The sequence below is a fragment of the Chiloscyllium plagiosum genome, chromosome 24, assembly GCF_004010195.1.
Source record: "Chiloscyllium plagiosum isolate BGI_BamShark_2017 chromosome 24, ASM401019v2, whole genome shotgun sequence".
NCBI lineage: Eukaryota > Metazoa > Chordata > Chondrichthyes > Orectolobiformes > Hemiscylliidae > Chiloscyllium > Chiloscyllium plagiosum.
In genome coordinates, this window is record NC_057733.1 from 49,829,532 (window position 1) to 49,853,480 (window position 23,949).

Sequence of the window (23,949 nt, forward strand, 5' to 3'; positions counted from 1 at the left end):
TGAGCTGCCAGAGGATGTGGTGGAGGCTGGTACAATTGCAACATTTAAAAGGCATTTGGATGGGTACATAAATAGGAGGGGTTTGGAGGGATATGGGCTGGGTGCTGGCAGGTGGGACTAGATTGGGTTGGGATATCTGGTCGGCATGGACGGGTTGGACCGAAGGGTCTGTTTCCATGCTGTACATCTCTATGACTCTATGACAACCTTCATTTCTGTAGCTGTCATGCACTCTGATTAGCAATGCTACACCCTGTCCTCTTTTTAAACATTCTAAACCCTGGAACATCTAGCAACCATTCCTGCCCCTGAGAAACCCACATCTCCGTTATTGCCACAACATCATAGTCTCAAGTACTGATCCATGCTCAAACTGCATCACTCTTATTTCTGACACTCCTAGCATTAAAGCAGACACACTTTAACCCATCCTTTTGTTTAATCACATGGAAAACCTCCCTGATAGATTCACTACATCCTGTCACTGCCCCATCTACAACTGCTCCCCTCTCAAATATGTAGGTCTGACTCCTACCCCCCGCCAAACTAGTTTAAACCCTCCCGAACCACACGAGCAAATCTCCCACCCAGGAAAGCATCCCAATGTCTAAGTATGTGAAGCCCTCCCTCCTGCACTTGTCACACCAAGTCATACAAAGCTGTGGGCCAAGTGCTGGAGGTGGCTGGTACTGACCTGCGCAGACGAGATGGGCCGAAGGGCCTTTTTCTGTGCTGAGCTTCTCTCTATGTAGTTCTGAAGCCCAAATACTGTTGTAAGGAATGGGTCGCTAATTTGCATACTTGCGATACAGATTAAGGTATAAACGTAGACCAGGCCACTGGAAATAACGTCTCTGCCCTCACTTGAAATGGTTCAATGGGAACTTTGACATAGAACTGAGACCTGGTCTTGGTGAGATGGCCCAGCTGATAGATGATACTGCAGGCAGTGTGGTACTCTCACAGCCCTCCACCTGAGGGTCAGCACCTCCCCCAACTCCCCTCCCTCACACCTCCCACTCTGCAGGGGGACTCGAACTCAGACTCACTGAGCTACAGCTGCTCACATTGATCTGAAGGTTTGACATGTGAGGGGCTACTGGTTAGGGCACTGAGACATGGGTTGGGGTTACAGCTGCTGCTGAGAGTCAGGACAATGCTTGGAAAGTGCCGAATGAGAACGTGAACCGGACTGGGATCCTCCTGTTTGGGGGGAACTGAGCACTGGAGAGCTGCCGCTCCTGGAGAATGGACAGGTGGTGGTACTGGAGGAGGTGACAGACCCTGGGGAATGTCACGCTCCCCGACCCTGCCATACATACACAGGTCAGTCCTCCAGAAGAAGGGAGGGAAGAAGTTCCATAATAGATTCTGCTCTGATTAGATTTGTCCCCGTACAGACGGAGTGCTGCAAATGAAGGGAGAGGAACACTTGCTGCTCTTCAGCTTTTCCCATGAATGACTGACAATTTGAATCTTGGTTCTGCACACTACATTGCTGCAGTAATGCGCTACTTCAATAAACATATTAGGGGGGTCAGAGAGTCATAGAGATGTACAGCACAGAAAAAGACCCTTCGGTCCAACCTGTCCATGCCGACCAGATATCCCAACCCAATCTAGTCCCACCTGCCAGCACCCGGCCCATATGCCTCCAAACCCTTCCTATTCACACACCCATCCAGATGCCTTTTAAATGTTGCAATTGTATCAGCCTCCACCACATCCTCTGGCGGCTCATTCCATCCTCACACCACCCTCTGCGTGAAAAAAGTTGTCCCTTAGGTCTTTTTTATAGCTTTCCCCCTCACCCTAAACCTATGCCCTCTAGTTCTGGACTTCCCCACCCACAGGGAAAAGAACTTGTCTATTTATCCTATCCATGCCCCTCATGATTTTATAAACCTCTATAAGGTCACCCCTCAGCCTCCAATGCTGCAGGGAAAACAGCCCTAGCCTATTCAGCTCTCCCAATAGCTCAAATCCTCCAACCCTGGCAACATCCTTGTCAATCTTTTCTGAATCTTTTCAAGTTTCACAACATCCTTCCTATTGGAAGAATACATTAACCAATGTCCTGTACAGCCACAACATGACCTCCCAACTGCTGTACTCAATACTCTGACCAATAAAGGAAAGCATACCAAACGCCTTCTTCACTATCCTATCTACCTGCAACTCTACTTTCAAGGAGCTATGAACCTGCACTCCAAGGTCTCTTTGTTCAGCAACACTCCCCAGGACCTTACCATTAAGTGTATCAGTCCTGCTCTGATTTGCTTTTCCAAAATGCAGCACCTTGCATTTAGATAAATTAAACTCCATCTGCCACTTCTCAGCCCATTGGCCCATCTGATCAAGATCCTGTTGTAATCTGAGATAACCTTCTTCCACTACACCTCCAATTTTGGAGTCATCTGCAAACTTACTAACTATACCTTTTATACTCACATGCAGAGTCGTGGACCCAGCACTGATCCTTGTGGTACTCCACTGGTCACAGGCCTCCAGTCTGAAAAGCATCCCTCCACACCCACCCTCTGTCTTCTACCTTTGAGCCAGTTCTGTATCTAAATGGCTAGTTCTCCCTGTATTTCGTGAGATCTAACCTTGCTCACCAGTCTCCCATGGGGAACCTTGTCGAACGCCTTACTGAAGTCCATATACATCATGTCCAATGCTCTGCCCTCATCAATCCTCTTTGTTACTTCTTCAAAAAACTCAATCAATCATGATTTCCCACACACAAAGCCATGTTGACTATCCCTAATCAGTTCTTGCCTTTCCAAATACATGTACATTCTGTCCCTCAGAATTCCCTCCAACAACTTGCCCATCACTGACGTCAGGCTCACTGGTCTATAGTTCCCAGGCTTGTCCTTACCGCCCTTCTTAAACAGTGGCACCACATTTGCCAACCTCCAGTCTTCCGGCACATCACCTTGACCATCGATGATACAAATATCTCATCAGGAGGCCCAGCAATCACTTCCCTAGCTTCCCACAGAGTTCTCGGGTACACCTGATCAGGTCCTGGGGATTTATCCACTTTTATGTGTTTCAAGACATCCAGCACTTCATCCTCTGTAATATGGACATTTTTCAAGATGTTACCATCTATTTCCCTACAGTCTATATCTTCCATGTCCTTTTCCACAGTAACCACTCATGCAAAATACTCATTTAGTATCTCCCGCATCTCCTACAGCTCCACACAAAGGCCGCCTTGCTGATCTTTAAAGGGCCCTATTCTCTCCCTCATTACCCTTTTGTCCTTAATGTATTTGTAAAAACCCTTTGGATTCTCCTTAACCCTATTTGCCAAAGCTATTTCATGTCCCCTTGTTGCCCTCCTGATTTCCCTCTTAAGTATACTCCTACTGCCTTTATACTCTTCTAAGGATTCACTCAATCTATCCTGACGTATGCTTCCTTCTTTTTCTTAACCAAATGCTCAAATTCTTTAGTCACCCAGCATTCCCTATACCTACCAGCCTTTCCTTTCACCCTGACAGGAATATACTTTCTCTGGACTCTCGCTATCTCATTTCTGAAGGCTTCCCATTTTCCAGCCGTCCCTTTACCTGTAAACAGCTGTACCCAATCAGCCTTTGAAAGGTCTTTCCTAATACCGTCAAAATTGGCCTTTCTCCAATTTAGAACTTCAACTTCTTTTTGGTTTAGCTCAGTTTGTGGGTCACCTGGTCTGTGACACAGAGTAACACTCACATCATGGGCTGGATTCCTGCACTGACTGAGGTTCCCATGAAGGACTCTCCTTCTCAATCTCTTCCCTCATTTTAATCACAGTGTCCCTCAGGTTAAACCACCACCAGTTATCTCTCTAATGAGAGTGCAGCCCCTCTGGTCTTGTGAGACTATGGTTGACTTTCCCTCTACTTTATAAATACACGTGTATATAAAGGTGGTGCAGTAAGGTGAACCTCAAATTGCATTACACACAAGTTGAGCCCATCACTGTACTTAATATCCTGAGATTTGCACACCAAGGGCGACAGGACGAGGAAGACAGGCTGGAGAGCTGGGTCTTCAAAACCCAACAGCAGCTAATTTCACCTCAATTCTTTTAATTTAAAATTAAAATTAAATTAAATTAATTAAACAATTAAACAAATTCTGGACCATAATGAAACATTTTGAAATGTCTCACAGTAGCATTGTAAAACAAAACACGACACTAACCCACATAAAGAGACATTAGGACTGATGGCCCAAACGTTCGTGAGACTTGCAGGTTTTTTAGGTCCTAATGTACTTAACGTTTTGTTATGTAGCCATTTATCTTCATATTACAAAAATATAAATTATCGAAGGATCACAGCAATCTTCAACTGAGGTCCTGATCTCTAACATTGAAATGACCACCGTGAAACACTGGCCGTTTGCTGGCAAGTGTGTGAGACAGAGAGCGAGACGGAGAGAGAGAGAGAGAATGAGAGACAGCATATATGTGTGTGAGAAAGAGTGTGGGAGTATGTGTGTGGGCGAGTGTGTGTGAGAGAGAGTGTGTGTGTGGGCGAGTGTGTGTGAGAGAGAGTGTGTGTGTGGGAGAGTGTGTGTGTGAGAGCGTGTGTGTGAGAGAGAATGTGTGTATGAGAGAGTGTGTGTGAGAGAGTGTGAGAGACAGTGTTCAAAGTTTGTGCGAAGATTTGTAGCTCGGGTGCTTGTTGTTGTGGTTCTGTTCGCCGAGCTGGAAGTTTTTGTTGCAAACGTTTCGTCCCCTGGCTAGGCGACATCATCAGGGTGCTCAGATATGGAGACTAAGAAGGGTGTCAGCTCCATGCTCCATGGTGTGTGTGTGTGTGTGTGTGTGCGCGCGCGCGCGTCTGTGTGTGTGCCTGTGCATGTTTGTGTGTGTGTGAGAGAGTGTGTGTGTGAGACAGTGTGTGAGAGACAGTGTTTATGAGAGAGTGTGTGAGAGTGTGTATGAGAGACAATGTGTGTGAGAGAGAGTGTGTGTGTGAGACAGTGTGCGTAAGAGAGTGTGGGCATGTGAGTAGGAAAGTGTGAAATACACAGTTTTATAAAAATGTGCAGCAGGAGACCTCAGTGTAGACGTGAATCACAGATTAAATCGCTGTCTATGATAAAACAACACTTTCCATCATGTCCAACATTAGTTAACAATTGTATTCATTTGGAATAAACTGTCATGACAGTATTTAACATTAATGTACTGTGATGTGAATGATTATACACACTCACCAGCACAGCAGTACCTTCCATCTTTCTAAACTTGGTCTATGTTTGGAATCAAATCTGAGCTGTTAAACAGTGGAGCGAGGGACTGATTTGTCCAGATTTCAGACAGATGGAGGAAACCATCTGAAGAACTGGATGAACAGAATTATTTGCTGAACGGCGAAATGTTTGGTGGGGGTTGGGTAAAGAGAAGTGGGAGGAATGTTTGGTGAAATATAAACACCAACAGGGGCTAATGGACTGAATGGTCTTTTCTGTGCTTTCAGTTCAGGTTATAAGTGGTCTGTTTGCTGTGATTTATCCGAAAGTCCATTAAAATCCCATTAAGTAAAGTCTACGTGCCTTTATCTTCTCTTTAAGTTGTTATGGAAAGACTAGAGTAAAAATACTCACTGTCACATTTCATCCCTTGGTGAATGAGACCGTACAGCAGTGAGCCACAGTGGTCACAGAATGTCGGGCTTCCATACGTGTGGATTTTAAATTTGTGTTTGCTCCTTGGGTCCTAGGAATAGAAGGAGGAAAGAATAAGACTGAATTCTTCACAAGCCATTCTGGGTTTTCCCCACTGACCCTTTCTCGTAATCACAACTTCAGTAAGGTCTCCTCCTTGCTGCACATTCACACCACACACATTGTCAGGAGGAGCCACTACCTCTCCACAGACACAGCAATCTCAGCGTTCCAGTGAGAGGGGAGAGGGCCTTGTCAAACCTTACAACCAACGTGGCATCCAATTCAGGAGATTGCAATTGGTCTCTCAGTGACCTGACTCACTCAGTACCCAAACGACACCAGCTAGCGAATGTGAACCAGATGTATTGACGAGAGATCAAGGATCAAGGAGCTGATTTTACAGGGCTAGCCTAAAGCTCCGTGGCAACAAACCAAGAGCATCAATTAAGTAAAAATATCACTTCCAGAAAATAATGTGACACAAAAGTAAGTTATTTAGCAGTATTTATTTAGTGGACACAAATTCCCAGAGCCAAGTGATGACCTCCTCATTTACTGAGATGAACATGTTATGTCTGTCACTGAGTAAGTCCAGGGTCTCAGTGAGGTCTCTCTGCAATGTCAGTGGCTCTCCACAAACTGCAAAGTAATCTGGTTAGTTTGGAACCAGTTAATCAATTCAATCACAATCGGCTCACCTCAGGTTCACTCTGGGACACAGTGGTTACTCTGGGTTTGGTCAGTCTAAGTTAGAGGTGGTCACTCTGGGTCAGAGGTGGACAGTCTATTGATCATTCTGGACTGGGCACTCTGGGAGAGCCACTCTGGTTTTGGTCAGTCTGGGTCAGATGTGGTCACTCTAGATCAGACATGGACACTCTATTAGTCACCCTGCACTGAACAGTCTGGGAGTGGTCAGTCTGGTATTAGTCAGTCTCTGCCCACTCTAGGAGTGGTCACTCTGGATTGGGTATGGTCACTCTAGACTTGTTCAGGGTGAGCTGGGTCAGGGGTCAGGTCAATCTTGGAGTGGTCAGCCTGGATTGGATTTCAGATTGGGCCAACTGGTACTTGGAAAGACAAATGGCTCATCTTCCTCCATCAAACTCACAGTGAGCTCATAAGCTGTTACAGGATTCTGTGGTTTTGTTCCAAACGGTGCCAATAATTCAGAAAGTAAGACACACTCTACTTCAACCGAACCATGCTGCCGATAGGAACATCTGCACCATCTGTGATAGTGAAGTCTGGAAGTAATGTCTCCAGGAATGATGTGTCTGTGTCATAAATACCCACCTGCCCTGGGCTGTCTCACTGCATCATAAATACCCACCTGCCCTGGGCTGTCTCACTGCATCATCTCATTTACAGAACCACAGAGCGGGAACCTTGTCAGAAGGCAAATAGTTAGATTTCAATTGAGATTGCTAACTAAACCAAGCAAGTCAAATTCATACATCGCCCTACTTCCCATCGCAAACTATCACACAACAGAACTCCTGGTCACAACAAGATCTATGTGGGGAATAGTCCCTGAGACTTTCATTTCCAAACAGACAGACAGTTCACAATTCCAAATCCCTCCCGTATCGATCAGGAACCAGGTTTGTTGTCTAACCCAGTGCCTTCATCATCATCAGGTATGGCGCTGTGGGTAAGTCTCCCATCATATCCCTTCAGCATCTTTAATATGTAGGAATCTAGTCATCCCTACCTTGGACATACCCAATGACTGAGCCTCACTACACTCTGGGGGAGAGAATTCCAAAGATTCACTGTTCTCTAAGTAAAGAAGCTCCTCTTCAACCGAATCCTAAATGGTCCATTCCTTTTCCAAGTCGATCTGCCCTGGTATCAACCCATCGTTCAAGCCACACAAATGCAAGGCTCTGAGCATCACCAATAACAAACAATTCAATCACTGCCTCTTCACATTCAATGGTGTTAGCATCACTGAACCTCCCACTATCAACATCCTGGAGGTTACCATTGACCAGAAATTCAACTGGACTGACCATTCAAGCACAGTGGCTACAAGAGCAGATCAGAGGCTAGGAATACTGCAGCAAAGACCTCATCTCCTGACTCCCCAAAGCCTGGGCTTCACCTACAAGACACAAGTCAAGAGTATGATGGAATACTCCCCACTTCATTGGATCAGTGCAGCTCCAACAACACTCAAGAAGCTTGACATCATCCAGGATGAAGCAACCCACTTGATTGGCACCACATTCCCAACCAACCACTCCGTCCAACACCAATGCTCAGAAACAGCAATGCATACTATCTACAAAATATACTGCAGGAATTCACCAAAGATCCTTAGACAACAGCTTCCAAACCAGTGACCACTTCTTTAAGGACAAGGGCAGTGAGTATTTGGGAATGTAATCACCTGCAAGATCCCCAGAGAGAGGCAAAAAACGCTGGCCATCCAGTGACACCCACATCCCATGAGGCAATATGTTTAAAAAATTACACCCCTGTCCTGTGCCTTCTATCTGTTGGACAAGCTTTGAGGAATTAGGAGGTGAGTTACTCAGTACAGAATTCCCACCCTCTGACCTGCTCTTGTCGCCACTGTGTTTATGTGGTGAATCCAGTTGAGTTTCTGGTCAATGGTAACTCCCAGGATGTTGATAGTGGGGGACTCAGTGATGGTAACACCATTGAATGTCAGGGCGCAATGGTCAGTTTCTTGCTGCTTAGAGATGCTCATTGCCTGGCATTTGTGTGGTGTGAATGTTACTTGCCACTTGTCAGCCCAAGCCTGGATATTGTTCAAACCTTGTTATATTTGAACATGGACTGTTTCAGGAGGAGTCACGAATGGTGCTGAATATTGTGCAATCAGTGAACATCCCCATTTCTGACCTTATGATGGAGGGAAGGTCATTGATGAAGCAGCGGAAGATGGTTGGGCCTAGGACACTACCCCGAGGGTCTCCTGCAGAGATGTCCTGGAGCTGAGATGACTGACCTCCAACAAGCACAACCATAGTCCAATGTGTCAGGTATCATGCCAACCAGCTGTGAGTTTGCCCCCCCCACCTCCACCATACCTATCGATTCCAGTTTCACTAGGACTCACTGACGCCACACTCTGTCAAACGCAGCCTTGCCTCCCCTCTGAAATTCAGCCCGTTCGTCCCTGGTTGAACCAAGGTTGTATTGAGGTCAGGAGCTGAGTGGCCCTGGCAGAACCCAAACTGGGCGTCACTGAGCAGGTTATTGCTGAGCAGGTGCTGCTTGATAACAATGTTGGTGACCCCTTCCATCACTTTCCTGATGATTGAGTGAAGACTGACTGGGCGGTAATTGGCCGGGTTGGATTTGTCCTGCTTTTTGTCTACAGGACATACCTGGGCAGTTTTCCTCATTGGCAATGTTACCTGCGACAGCGCAGAACCTGTACGATGGTGGAAGTGAATGGAAGCTCCAATACTGCTGGGTTTCTGACTCAGCATTATTACTCTAAAGGCAATGATTTTTTCCATTAAAGGGCCTGATAGCTATCAGTGGAGCCTGTCTGGTTGGTGCTATAGCTGCTGAGGAACAGAACAGCACAGGCAGGAATCACCAGGATGGATTCTTATTCAGCCTACTTCAGTGCCAATCAACCCAGAGCAACCAGAGAGACAGGGGGTAGTGGTCGATGTAACCCTGTATTAATACACAAGGTTTCAGGGTGTGAGAGGCCATACATCCTGTTTCTCTCCTCTCACAGAGCCCAGTCTCCATGTTATTTAGATGGGATGTTATTCTCTAGCCAGCGTTCATGCCATTTTATGTACATGCATTGTCGTTTCAATGACACTTGTATTGTTCTCTTTTATTCTCTCTCGGGATGTGGGTGTCGCTGTTTGGACCAGCATTTCTTGCCCATTCCCACCAGCCCTTGAGAAGATGGTGTTGAGCTGCCCCCTTGGAGGCTGCAGTACAGTTACACAGTCGCCTGTAGCACTGTTCCTGCTGGCCTGTGGGGGATCTGTAATCTTACCCTCAGTGTGTGCTACACCCAAGCACCGACTGACTCTTCAAACCTGTCAAACCAAAATCATCAAGTTCCTCGGAGTGACGCTAATCAAAACCTGTTCTGGGTTTCTCATGTAGATGCGCTGGTCAAGGCCGCATGACAACACCTCTTCTCCCTCGGGTGGTTCAGGAAATTCAGCATGTCCAGAAGGACCCTCACTAACTTCTAGAGATGCACCATTGAGAGCACACTATCCGAGTGTATAACAGTCTGGGATGGTAACTGCTCTGCCCAGGACTGTAAGAGACTACAGAATCTTGTGTACACAGCCCAGACCATCACGGAAGCCAACCTCCCATCCATGGACTCCATTTACATGTCTCATTGCTGCGGAAAGGCTGCCAGCATCATCAGAGACCCCTCCCACCTCAGTGATGCTCTCCCACAAACTCTTCCGTCAGGCCGAAGGTACACAGGCCTGAACACACACCCCAGCAGGTTCAGGGACAGCTTCCCCCTAGCCATTAATAGATTGTTGAATGGACTCTCTCGCCTCAAATCCTGCTAACCTTGCTAACAATGCTCTTCCCTAGCACACAAATGCCTCTGTCTAAATCTTTCTGATCAGTACATCCTTGCTTACTATGATCTTCCTGTACTGCTCATAAACAAAGCTTTTCACTGTACTTTGGTACACGTGACAATAAATCAATCAAAATACCGTGGATGCTGGAAAAGACTGACATAAGAAAAACGGATAGTACTGGAGATTCTGTCTAGGTCTGGCAGCATCTGTGGAACAGAAGTTATATCAGACTCAAAATGTCATCTCTTTGTTTCTCTCTCCACAGATGCTGCTAGATGTGCTGTGTTTCTCCAGCAATTTACATACTTATTTTCAAATCAGCCTCCCAGTGAGAGTCAAGGCCCAGGGGAAGACTGAGAGAGATAGAATTCCAGGTAACTGCGGTGCCCAACCACTTTGTGAAGGCCAGTGTAATCCAGGAGATTTTTAAAGGATGTGACACCAATTAATGGACATTCAGCTACACATGAAAACACAATCCTCATCTTCTCCAATTACCATTAAAGCTTTTCTTTGTTTACACAAGTCTGATTTAGATGAAACGTGTCACTTATTCTGTTAACAAAGCTGTACCACTCAACATGATTAGGCCTTGCTTTGGGTTTTGTTTGTATCCGCGTGTTTTTTAATCCCTGTCACCGTGTTGCCATGGGGCAAATCTACCAACAGTGTCAAAAGAAAAATCCAGTTGTCAATGAATTAATTCCCTCAGTATTGTTCTGGTGTGACGATAAATTAAACGGAAACGTTTACACAACAACACCAGCTAAGATCTCCCTGGAGAAGTCAGCTCCAAAAGATCTGATGATACCTTTGGAAAAATGCCATGATGTGGAGATGCCGGTGTTGGGCTGGACTGGACAAGGTTAAAAATCACATAACACCAGGTTATAGTCCAACAGGTTTACTTGGGAGCACTAGCTTTTGGAGTGCTGCTGGCGTTGTGTGATTTTTAAATTTGAAAAAGAGGTTAGTGTGTTTTAAAAATTAATGTCTGGACCCTTTCTCTTCTCCACGGTCAGAATTCCATCATTCTCCGTATGATAGCCAATAGCCAGGGTTAGTGTGGGACATCTGCATTTCTGCCTTCACGTCTGTGATGTTACTGAGATGTGGAGAAATGTCTTCACCCAGAGAGTGGGGAGCCTGGGGAGTTCTCTGCCACAGGAAGTGGTTGAGGGAGAAACATTGACTATTTTCAAAAAGGAGATAGAATTAGTTCTTAGGGTTAATGGGATCAAAAGGTATGGGGAGAAAGTGGGAATAGGGGACTGACTTGGATGATCAGCCATGAGCAGATTGAATGGGGAATAGGCTTGAGGGGCTGAATGACCTCCTCCTGCACCTATTTTCTACGTTTCCTTGTTTTAAAGCAAAACATGATACCTCAATTTCATAAGCAGTGACGAGACCAGATGGCACCAAAATTGATGAGATAGCAGACAGTAAAGGAGGTTTTCTAAGATTATAAAGAGTTCTTGATCAAATAGGTCAACGGGCTGAAAAATGCCAGATGGCGATCAATCGGGATAAGTGTGGGGTTTTGCATTTTGGTAACAAACAGGGATTGGGCTTATATAATTAGTGGGAAGGCCTTGGGTAGTGTTGTAGACCAACAGGGACCTAGGGGCTCAGGTACCCTTTGAAGTTCACATCATATACAGACAGATTGGTTACAAAGGCATGTGGCATACTTGCTTTCATTTCTCAGTTCTTTGAATATACAAATTGGGAAGTCACGTAGAGGTTGTACAGGACATTGATGAGGCATCTTCTGGAATACTGTGCCTAGTTCTGGTTGTCCAGTTATAAGAAAGGTATTATTAAACTGGAGAGGCTTCAGAAGAAATGTTGCAGGATGTTGCTAGGTATGGAAGGTTTAAGTTATAAAGAAAGGCTGGATAGGTTGGGACTTTTCTCATTGGAGCATAGGAGGTTGAGAGGAGACCCTTCAGAAGCTTATAAAAATAATGAGGGGTATAGATAGAGTTAATGTGGCTGTCTTTTCCCTCGGATGGGGGATTTCAAGACCGGGGGCACAGTTTTAAGATGAGATGTGAAAGATCTTAAAAAGACATGAGGGGGCAAATATTTTACACAGAGGATGGTTCATGTGTGGCATGAACTGCCTGAGGAAGTGGTGGATGTGGTACAGTTACAACATTTAAAAGACATTTGGATAAGGATGTGAATAGGAATGGTTTGGAAGGATATGGACCAGGAGCAGGCAGGTGGGACTAGTTTAGTTTGGGATTGTGGTTGACGTGGAATGGTTGGGCTGAAGAGTCTGTGTCCGTGCTGTATGAATCTACGACAATAAGATTGATCAAAGAGGGATGTTTGAAAAAGTGCTTGAATGAAGGATCATGAGGGGAGACACAGAGAGAGAGAGAGAGAGAGCTCATGTCTTTCCCATCGCGTTGGCTCTAGTTCATTGGGAAAGCCCTGTAGATCCTTCAGAGGCAAAGACAACAAAGCTCTAACAACCCGATCTCTCTCAACATCACAAAAGTAACAGCCAGAACATGAGTCTCCTGTGACAGGACCCTCGATCACAATGCTTTTGACAAAAACACACTCCTGTAAAATCTCTCCAGTGTTATGCTGTACAAGCTGCACAATGCTTCAAAGAGCCAGCAGAGACGCAGTGGGCCAAATGGCCTCCTATTGTTATTCTATGATTCATGCTCCCTGCTTCCTTCTGTGATTAATGTTGCATTAAAAAGAAAGTCATCAGAACCTGTGCTGTTGGGGTTTCTGGAATTGAAAGGAATGTGAGAAGGAGGATTTGGATGAGGAAGTGTGTCTCAATCACTGGAAGATGATCAGTCAGTGAGATGCAGAGACACTGGATCAGGAAGTGGGCAAAGCTTGAGGAGTCAGGAACCATCAACTAAACCTTTTCCACAACTCCCACCACCTTCAAGTGCTTCAGATGTTGCCAGCAAGTAATTTAAGAGCAGCAGGGAGAAAATACATACAAATGCAGATTCTCGAGATGTGACTTAATAAAAACGAACTTGGCTGAAAAATGATTGTAACCGATGAGGAATTAAAATCCAATTGAAGCATTGGCTTTACCTTCTCAGCCTCCTATACCACCCTGCACAGATTCAGTGCCTCAGACTGACTTACAAACCTTCCAGGAAGTTCCAGAAGAATGTGAAAGTGAGCTGCAATGAGATACTTGGCGAGGGGGACCAAAGAGTCAGGGTTCAAGGAGCATCTTCAAAGAGGACCGAGAGAGAGAGAGAGAGAGCGAAGCAGGGGGATTCAGCGGAAAGTGGTTTAAATCCCAGAGCCAGGAGCCAAGGCAGCTGCAGGTATGGCCCCCTCCAATGGAGCAGCAGTGGAAGAGGAAGAGGTCGATGGAACACAGTACTGCCGAAGGAGGTTACAGTGAGGGGGGTAACAGGACAGTGACTGAAGCCATTAGGAGCTCACATGGTGAATCGAGACAGGCCAGGCTAATGATGGAGCCATGGTGAATCCTCTACACCCAATTCCCAGGATAAGACTGATCAGGAAACAAATGCTGTCGGGATTGGCGCTTGTGGTGCAGTGGTAGTGTTCCTACCTTGGGCTGAGGAGGCCTTGGTTCAAGTCCCTTCTTAACACATCCATACAAAACCATCACAGAAAGCAGTCAAGGCCAAACCATTGTGTGGTTTCAAGAAAGAGATAGATATAGCACTTGGGGCTAAAGGGATCAAAGGATATGGAGGAAAGCAGGAAGAGGCTGATGAGTTGGATGGTCAGCCATGATCAGAATGAATGGTTTAACAAGCTTCAAGGGCTGAATGGCCTGAACCTATTTTCTATATAAAAAGCAATTGATGTGAGTGTATGGTACAGTCCTTAGTGGTGCACAAACCAATGCTGGTGCAGTTAGAGTACATAAACACGGATGTGGGGTAAGACAGCAGTTATTCTGTCTTGTTGAGGGAAGTGGAGCAGAAATCACTAGCTCAGGGGTGTTCGGGTAAGTGAATCAACAATGCTGTTGCCTATTTTGAAATATCATTATTTCCCATTACACAAGCCTGGTCTCCCAGTGCTGTGCACTGATCTGATGATAACCACCAGAGGGTGCTGGAGTGCAGCAGCGGCTGAGATTCCCTCTGAGTGAGCTGCCACCTCTCTGTACCTCAACATCGCCTCCTGCTGGGATAGCAGTGGTCAAATCAGCAGCAAAGCATTTGTATTTGTCTAATCAGAGAGTCACAGAATCATAGAGATGTACAGCACGGAAACAGACCCAACTTGTCCATGCCGACCACATTAATCCAGTCCCATTTGTCAGCATCCGGCCCGTATTCCTCCAAACCCCTCCTATTCATATACCCATCCAGATGCCTTTTAAATGCTGTAATTGTACCAGCCTCAACCACTTCCTCTGGCAGCTCATTCCATACTCGTACCACCCTCTGTGTGAAAAGTTTGCCCCTTAGATCCCTTTTGAACCTTTCTTCTCTCACCTTAATTTCATGCCCTCTAGTTCTGGACTCCCTCACCCCAGGGAAAATACCTTTATTATTTATCCTATCCATGCCCCTCATAATTTTCTAAACCTCTATAACCCCTCAGCCTCCACCCTCCAGGGAAAACAGTCCCAGCCTGTTCAACCTCTCTCTATAGCTCAAATCCTCCAACCCTGGCAACATCCTTGTCAATCTTTTCTGAACCCTTTCAAGTTTCACAACATCTTTCCGATAGGAGGAAACCAGAATTGCACACAATATTCCAACAGTGGCCTAACCAATGTCCTGTACAGCCGCAACATGACCTCCCAACTCCTGTACTCAATACTCTGACCAATAAAGGCAATCTAGCATGACCTATATAGCAGCACAGTGGCTCAGTGGTTAGCACTGCTGCCTCATAGCACCAGGGTCTCAGGTTCGACTCCAGCTTTGGGTGACTGTTTGCGTGTTCTCCCTGTGTCTGAGTGGGTTGCCTCCAGGTGCTCTGGCTTCCTCCCACAGTCCAAGGATGTGCAGGTCATGTAGATTGGCCATGCTGAATTGCTCATAGTGTTAGGTGCATTAGTCAGAGAGAAATGGGTCTGGGTGGGTTACTTGTTGGTGGGGCTGAAGGGGATCTAACCTAATCTAAAACCTCTAAGGAACTTTATAAACAATGAAATACTGTATTTTGATCTGTAGTTACTCTTGAATTGGCAGCCAATATATATAAAGCAAGCTCTCATGAACAGAAGAATTATGTTACGGGCCAAATACTTTGTTTTTGGTGATGATCGAGTGATAATTATTGGTCAAGTGAAAATGGACCATTGAGTCATGATTATGTTGTTGTTGAGGAAGCTGGGGAAGGTGTGCTAATGCCCAGATGCCCAGTTAATGAGGACATGGGTATAATTCACACCACGGCAGGTGATAAAATTCAAGGTCAATGACAAACGCAACTGCAATAACAACCGAGTTTCAGGGTGACCGTGCAACAAATATCGATTGTTCAGGAAAACCCAGCTGATTCACTAAAGTCTCTGAGGGAAGGAAACCTGCCATCCTCACCTGGTCTGGCCTACATGGGACACCAGACCCACAGCGATGTGATTGACCAAACTGGTCCCTTAGCATTAAGGACGAGGCAATAAACGATGGCCAAGACAGCAGGGCCCAAATCCCGCGAGACAATAAAAGAAGGATTTTGTCAGCACATTTCTTTAATCCTGCATCCACAGAATTCTCCACCAACAGCAAAGCTCTACCTCAGTACAGCCCTCCCTCAGTACAGCCCTCCCTCAGTACAGCCCTCCCTCAGTACAGCCCTCCCTCAGTATATCCTTCCCTCAGTATATCCCTCCTTCAGTACAGCCCTCCCTCAGTACACTCCTCCCTCAGTATATCCCTCCCTCAGTACAGCCCTCCCTCAGTACAGCCCTCCCTCAGTACAGCTCTACCTCAGTATATCCCTCCCTCAGTACAGCCCTCCCTCAGTATATCCCTCCCTCAGTACAGCCCTCCTCAGTACAGTCCTCCCTCAGTACAGCCCTCCCTCAGTATATCCCTACCTCAATACCGCCCTCCCTCAGTACAACCCTCCCTCAGTATATCCCTCCACAGCCCTCCCTCAGTACATCCCTCCCTCAGTACAGCCCTCTCTCAGTACAGCCCTCCCTCAGTATATCCCTCCCTCAGTACATCCCTCCCTTAGTAGAGCCCTCCATCAGTACAGCTCTACCTCAGTACAGGCGTCCCTCAATACATCCCTCCCTCAGTATATCCATCCCTCAGTACAACCCTCCCTCAGAATATCCCTCCCTCAGTACATCCCTCCCTCAGTAGAGCCCTCCATCAGTACAGCTCTACCTCAGTACAGGCGTCCCTCAATACATCCCTCCCTCAGTATATCCATCCCTCAGTACAACCCTCCCTCAGAATATCCCTCCCTCAGTACATCCCTCCCTCAGGACAGTCCTCCCTCAGTACAGTGCTCCCTCAGTAAATCCCTTCTTCAGTACAGTGCTCACTCAGTATGTCACTGATGTACAGTGCTCCCTCAGTGTTGCACTGGGATACAGCGCTCCCTCAGTATATCACTGAGGTACAGCACTCCCTCAGTGTTGCACTGGGGTACAGCACTCCCTCAGTGTTGCACTGGGGTACAGTGCTCCCTCAGTGTTGCACTGGGGTACAGCGCTCCCTCAGTACATCACTGAGGTACAGCACTCCCTCAGTGTTGCACTGGGGTACAGCATTCCCTCAGTGTTGCACTGGGTACAGTGCTCCCTCAGTGTTGCACTGGGGTACAGCGCTCCCTCAGTACATCACTGAGGTACAGCTCTCCCTCAGTGTTGCACTGGGGTACAGCACTCCCTCAGTGTTGCACTGGGATACAATGCTCCCTCTGTGTTGCACTGGGGTACAGCGCTCCCTCAGTGTAGTATTAGGGTACAGTGCTCCCCCAGTCTGGCACTAGGGTACAGCTCTCCCTTGGTGTTGCACTGGGGTACAGCACTCCCTCAGTACATCACTGGGGTACAGCACTCCCTCAGTACATCACTGGGGTACAGCTCTCCCTTGGTGTTGCACTGGGGTACAGCACTCCCTCAGTACATCACTGGTGTACAGCGCTCCCTCAGTACATCACTGGGGTACAGCTCTCCCTTGGTGTTGGACTGGTGTACAGCGCTCCCTCAGTACATCACTGGGGTACAGCTCTCCCTCGGGGTTGCACTGGGGTACAGCGCTCCCTCAGTACATCACTAGGGTACAGCGCTCCCTCAGTATTGCACAGGGGTACAGCATTCCCCAAGTCTGTCACTAGGGTACAGCGCTCCCTCGGTATTGCACAGGGGTACAGCGTTCCCTCAGTCTGTCACTAGGGTACAGCTCTCCCTCAGTATTACACAGGGGTACAGCGTTCCCTCAGTCTGTCACTAGGGTACAGCTCTCCCTTAGTGTTGCAATGGGGTACAGTGCACCCTCAATGTTGTACTGGGGTACCGCGCCCCCTCAGTACATCACTAGGGTACAGCGCTCCCTCAGTATTGCACAGGGGTACAGCGTTCCCTCAGTCTGTCAATAGGATACAGCGCTCCCTCAGTATTGCACAGGGGTACAGCATTCCCTCAGTCTGTCAATAGGATACAGCGCTCCCTCAGTATTGCACAGGGGTACAGCATTCCCTCAGTCTGTCACTAGGGTACAGCGCTCCGTCAGTATTGCACAGGGGTACAGCGCTCCCTCAGTACATCACTGGGGTACAGCGCTCCCTCAGTGTTTACTGGGGTACAGCGCTCCCTCAGTCTGTCACTGGGGTACAGTGCTCCCTCAGTACATCACTGGGGTACTGCGCTCCTTCAGTGTTATACTGGGGTACAGTTCTCCCTCAGTCTGTCATTGTGGTACAGCTCTCCCTCAGTATTGTACTGGGGTACAGTTCTCCCTCAGTCTGTCATTGGGGTACAGCTCTCCCTCAGTGTTGTACTGGGGTACAGTTCTCCCTCAGTGTTGTACTGGGGTACAGTTCTCCCTCAGTCTGTCATTGGGGTACAGTTCTCCCTCAGTATTGTACTGGGGTACAGTTCTCCCTCAGTCTGTCATTGGGGTACAGCTCTCCCTCAGTGTTGTACTGGGGTACAGTTCTCCCTCAGTGTTGTACTGGGGTACAGCTCTCCCTCAGTGTTGCACTGGGGTACAGTTCTCCCTCAGTGTTGTACTGGGATACAGTTCTCCCTCAGTCTGTCATTGGGGTACAGCTCTCCCTCGGTGTTGCACTGGGGTACAGCGCCCCCTCAGTACATCACTAGGGTATAGCGCTCCCTCAGTATTGCACAGGGGTACAGCGTTCCCTCAGTCTGTCACTACGGAACAGCGCTCCCTCAGTATTGCACAGGGGTACAGCATTCCCTCAGTCTGTCACTAGGGTACAGCGCTCCGTCAGTATTGCACAGGGGTACAGCGCTCCCTCAGTCTGGCACTAGGGTACAGTTCTCCCTTGGTGTTGCACTGGGGTACAGCACTCCCTCAGTACATCACTGGGGTACAGCGCCCCCTCAGTACATCACTGGGGTACAGCTCTCCCTTGGTGTTGCACTGGGGTACAGCACTCCCTCAGTACATCACTGGGGTACAGCGCTCCCTCAGTACATCACTGGGGTACTGCGCACCCTCAGTACATCACTAGGGTACAGCGCTCCCTCAGTATTGCACAGGGGTACAGCGCTCCCTCGGTATTGCACAGGGGTACAGCGTTCCCTCAGTCTGTCACTAGGGTACAGTGCCCCCTCAGTACATCACTAGGGTACAGCGCTCCCTCAGCATTGCACAGGGGTACAGCGTTCCCTCAGTACATCACTAGGGTACAGCGCTCCCTCAGTATTGCACAGGGGTACAGCGTTCCCTCAGTCTGTCACTAGGGTACAGCTCTCCCTTGGTGTTGCAATGGGGTACAGTGCACCCTCAATGTTGTACTGGGGTACCGCGCCCCCTCAGTACATCACTAGGGTACAGCGCTCCCTCAGTATTGCACAGGGGTACAGCGCCCCCTCAGTACATCACTAGGGTACAGCGCTCCCTCAGTATTGCACAGGGGTACAGCGCTACCTCAGTCAGTCACTAGGGTACAGCGCTCCCTCAGCATTGCACAGGGGTACAGCGTTCCCTCAGTCTGTCACTAGGGTACAGCGCTCCCTCAGTATTGCACAGGGGTACAGCATTCCCTCAGGTCAGTCACTGGGTACAGCGCTCCCTCAGCATTGCACAGGGGTACAGCGTTCCCTCAGTCTGTCACTAGGGTACAGCGCTCCCTCAGTATTGCACAGGGGTACAGCGCTCCCTCAGTACATCACTGGGGTACAGCGCTCCCTCAGTGTTTACTGGGGTACAGCGCTCCCTCAGTCTGACACTGGGGTACAGTGCTCCCTCAGTACATCACTGGGGTACTGTGCTCCTTCAGTGTTGTACTGGGGTACAGTTCTCCCTCAGTCTGTCATTGGGGTACAGCTCTCCCTCGGTGTTGCACTGGGGTACAGCGCTCTCTCAGTGTTGCACTGGGGTAAAGCGCCCCCTCAGTACATCACTAGGGTATAGCGCTCCCTCAGTATTGCACAGGGGTACAGCGTTCCCTCAGTATTGCACAGGGGTACAGCGCTCCCTCAGTGTTACACTAGGGTACAGCGCTCCCTCAGCATTGCACAGGGGTACAACGTTCCCTCAGTCTGTCACTAGGGTACAGCGCTCCCTCAGTATTGCACAGGGGTACAGCATTCCCTCAGTCTGTCACTATGGAACAGCGCTCCCTCAGCATTGCACAGGGGTACAACGTTCCCTCAGTCTGTCACTAGGGTACAGCGCTCCCTCAGTATTGCACAGGGGTACAGCATTCCCTCAGTCTGTCACTGGGGTACAGCGTTCCCTCAGTATTGCACAGGGGTACAGCGTTCCCTCAGTATTGCACAGGGGTACAGCGTTCCCTCAGTATTGCACAGGGGTACAGCGTTCCCTCAGTCTCAGTGTTGCACTGGGGTACAGCCCCTCCTCAGTGTTGCACTGGGGTACAGCCCCTCCTCAGTGTTGCACTGGGGTACAGCCCCTCCTCAGTGTTGCACTGGGGTACAGCCCCTCCTCAGTGTTGCACTGGGGTACAGCCCCTCCTCAGTGTTGCACTGGGGTACAGCCCCTCCTCAGTGTTGCACTGGGGTACAGCCCCTCCTCAGTGTTGCACTGGGGTACAGCCCCTCCTCAGTGTTGCACTGGGGTACAGCCCCTCCTCAGTGTTGCACTGGGGTACAGCCCCTCCTCAGTGTTGCACTGGGGTACAGCCCCTCCTCAGTGTTGCACTGGGGTACAGCCCCTCCTCAGTGTTGCACTGGGGTACAGCCCCTCCTCAGTGTTGCACTGGGGTACAGCCCCTCCTCAGTGTTGCACTGGGGTACAGCCCCTCCTCAGTGTTGCACTGGGGTACAGCCCCTCCTCAGTGTTGCACTGGGGTACAGCCCCTCCTCAGTGTTGCACTGGGGTACAGCCCCTCCTCAGTGTTGCACTGGGGTACAGCGCTCCCTCAGTGTTGCACTGGGGTACAGCCCCTCCTCAGTGTTGCACTGGGGTACAGCCCCTCCTCAGTGTTGCACTGGGGTACAGCCCCTCCTCAGTGTTGCACTGGGGTACAGCCCCTCCTCAGTGTTGCACTGGGGTACAGCCCCTCCTCAGTGTTGCACTGGGGTACAGCCCCTCCTCAGTGTTGCACTGGGGTACAGCCCCTCCTCAGTGTTGCACTGGGGTACAGCCCCTCCTCAGTGTTGCACTGGGGTACAGCCCCTCCTCAGTGTTGCACTGGGGTACAGCCCCTCCTCAGTGTTGCACTGGGGTACAGCCCCTCCTCAGTGTTGCACTGGGGTACAGCGCTCCCTCAGTGTTGCACTGGGGTGCAGCGCTCCCTCAGTGTTGCACTGGCGTACAGTGCTCCCTCAGTGTTTCACTGGGGTACAGCGCTTCCTCAGTGTTGCACTGGGGTGCAGCGCTCCCTCAGTGTTGCACTGGGGTACAGCGCTCCCTCAGTGTTGCACTGGGGTACAGCGCTCCCTCAGTGTTACACTGGCGTACAGTGCTCCCTCAGTATTGCACTGGGCTACAGCGCTCCCTCAGTGTTGCACTGGGGTACAGCGCTCCCTCAGTGTTGCACTGGGGTACAGCGCTCCCTCAGTGTTACACTGGCGTACAGTGCTCCCTCAGTATTGCACTGGGCTACAGCGCTCCCTCAGTGTTGCACTGGGCTACAGCGCTCCCTCAGTGTTGCACTGGGGTACAGCGCTCCCTCAGTGTTGCACTGGGGTACAGCGCTCCCTCAGTATTGCACTGGGGTACAACGCTCCCTCAGTGTTGCACTGGGCTACAGCGCTCCCTCAGTGTTGCACTGGCGTACAGTGCTCCCTCAGTATTGCACTGGGCTACAGCGCTCCCTCAGTGTTGCACTGGGCTACAGCGCTCCCTCAGTATTGCACTGGGGTACAGCGCTCCCTCAGTGTTGCACTGGGGTACAGCGCTCCCTCAGTATCGCACTGGGGTACAGCGCTCCCTCAGTATTGCACTGGGGTACAACGCTCCTTCAGTGTTGCACTGGGCTACAGCGCTCCCTCAGTGTTGCACTGGGGTACAGTGCTCCCTCAGTATCGCACTGGGGTACAGCGCTCCCTCAGTGTTGCACTGGGGTACAGTGCTCCCTCAGTATTGCACTGGGGTACAGCTCTTCCTCACTTATATTTACATGGCAGCCTCGAGTTTGTGGCCCAGTCCATGGAATGGGACACTTGGTGTAAGTATCTGTAGTCAGATCTCTGGAGTCACTGGGTGCTGGCTGATAAACACTGACAGCTTATTGGTCTCAATCCTTTGTTTTAAACACTATTTTGCTGAGGGCGGATGAGAGAGTGGATGCGGCTCGTGAATATGTGGGTTTAAGTTACTGCATTAAATGAATACACAGAGATAGGCCTCTGACTCTCTCTCTCTCTATATCACTCTGCCTTAATGTGGTCTGTTTCTCACAATCAACGGAGTCTCTGTCTCTCTCACACACTTAGCTATAATCCACCCTGTAATGTTCGATCCCTCTCATAAATTCACAGCTATCAAAGTAATCCTCTCCTTCCTCATTCCCCCATGATCACTCAGGCGTCTTGGTTACAGGGGGATTTGTCGAATACCTTATCAACCCAGGGAGGTGCTGGGAGGATGCCAGGATTCTGATCTAGGCCTGTCAGAGAGCCCCCTGACCCTCGCGTCTGTATTTAGTATCGGAGGTGGGAAAGGGCAGGCTGCTGACTAATGGACATTACAGGCCGAGGCTGAGGCTGGACAGTCCAGTCTTTATAACACCCACATGTTTACCACTGGGTACAGAAAGTGGCAACTCCTTTTGTCAATGCCCCCAGCTCACGATGTTACCTCCCCCCATCACCTTCACCCCAGCCTCCCTTTCCACCCCAACCTCCATCACTGATAACCACTGCCACACTCACCCACCTCCCCACCCCCTCCTCATGCCCCCCACTGTGACACCCCCTCCACTTCCCGACCCACCCCACCCTGGATACAGGGGGCACTCAGCAGACCCCGTACCCCTTCCACCAGTGGGTGGGTGGGCTGGGGGTGGGGTGAGGTGCAGAGCCTGCCTGTGGGTTCTCACTCCCCCCTCCCCAGCTCAGGGATCAGGAAGATCCCATGGGCAGTGCAGAGTGGAGGAATCTCTCTGACGAGGAGCCTGGGCACATGTTCATCCTGAACGCGAGGAGCGAGCGTTTCAGAACGACAGCTACCCCCTCAGGAAGAACCGCAAAGCGATAAATCACCGTCTGAATTAGCACACCGTCTGCAGCCCCTGACACATCCCAAACTAGGTCATCGGAGGTGAAGTTATGACAGCTGGATGTCTGGCTGAATATTGCAATCATACCCCTGCCTGCCTCATTCCCATGGTCTCTGACAGGTGTTCCTGCTTTATCCCATCGACAGAAGCTCTGTTTGTTCAGGACAGTCTATAAGCAGCACCCTATTGACGATCAGGCCTTCACTCCACACGGCCTGGCCAGGTTAATAGAAGCTTTTTGTCTCAGTTGCTCTTCACCTTCCAGTGTGGTGGACAAGTTGTTGGAGGGAATCCTGAGGGACAGGATGTACATGTATTTGGAAAGGCAAGGACTGATTCGGGATAGTCAACACGGCTTTGTGCGCGGGAAATCGTGTCTCACAAACTTGATTGAGTTTTTTGGAGAAGTAACAAAGAGGATTGATGAGGGCAGAGCGGTAGATCAATATGGACTTCAGTAAGGCATTTGACAAGTTTCCCCATGGGAGACTGATTAGCATGGTTAAATCTCACGGAATACAGGGAGACCTAGCCATTTGGATACAGAACTGGCTCAAAGGTAGAAGTAAGAGAGTGATGGTGGAGAGTTGTTTTTCAGACTGGAGGCCTGTGACCAGTGGAATGCCACAAGGATCGGTGCTGGGCCCTCTACTTTTCAACAGTTATATAAATTATTTGGATGCAAGCATAAGAGGTACAGTTAGTAAGTTTGCAGATGACACCAAAATTAGAGATGTAGTGGACAGCAAAGAGGGCTACCTCAGATTACAACAGGATCTTGACCAGATGGGCCAATGGGCTGAGAAGTGGCAGATGGAGTTTAATTCAGATAAATGCGAGGTGCTGCATTTTGGGAAAGCAAATCTTAGCAGGACTT

At 49.0% G+C, this 23,949-nt stretch overlaps 1 protein-coding gene across 3 annotated transcripts in view; it reads right to left on the reverse strand.

Annotated features, from left to right (window-relative positions):
• The window catches only part of LOC122562281 (protein kinase C alpha type), a 381,850-nt gene that overhangs the window by 130,984 nt on the left and 226,917 nt on the right, over positions 1 to 23,949 (reverse strand). For all 3 annotated transcript variants that reach the window (XM_043715075.1, XM_043715073.1, XM_043715076.1), the window contains one exon: positions 5,617 to 5,728. In XM_043715075.1, the coding sequence (XP_043571010.1) occupies positions 5,617 to 5,728 (112 nt within the window). The remainder of the gene's footprint in view (positions 1 to 5,616; positions 5,729 to 23,949) is intronic.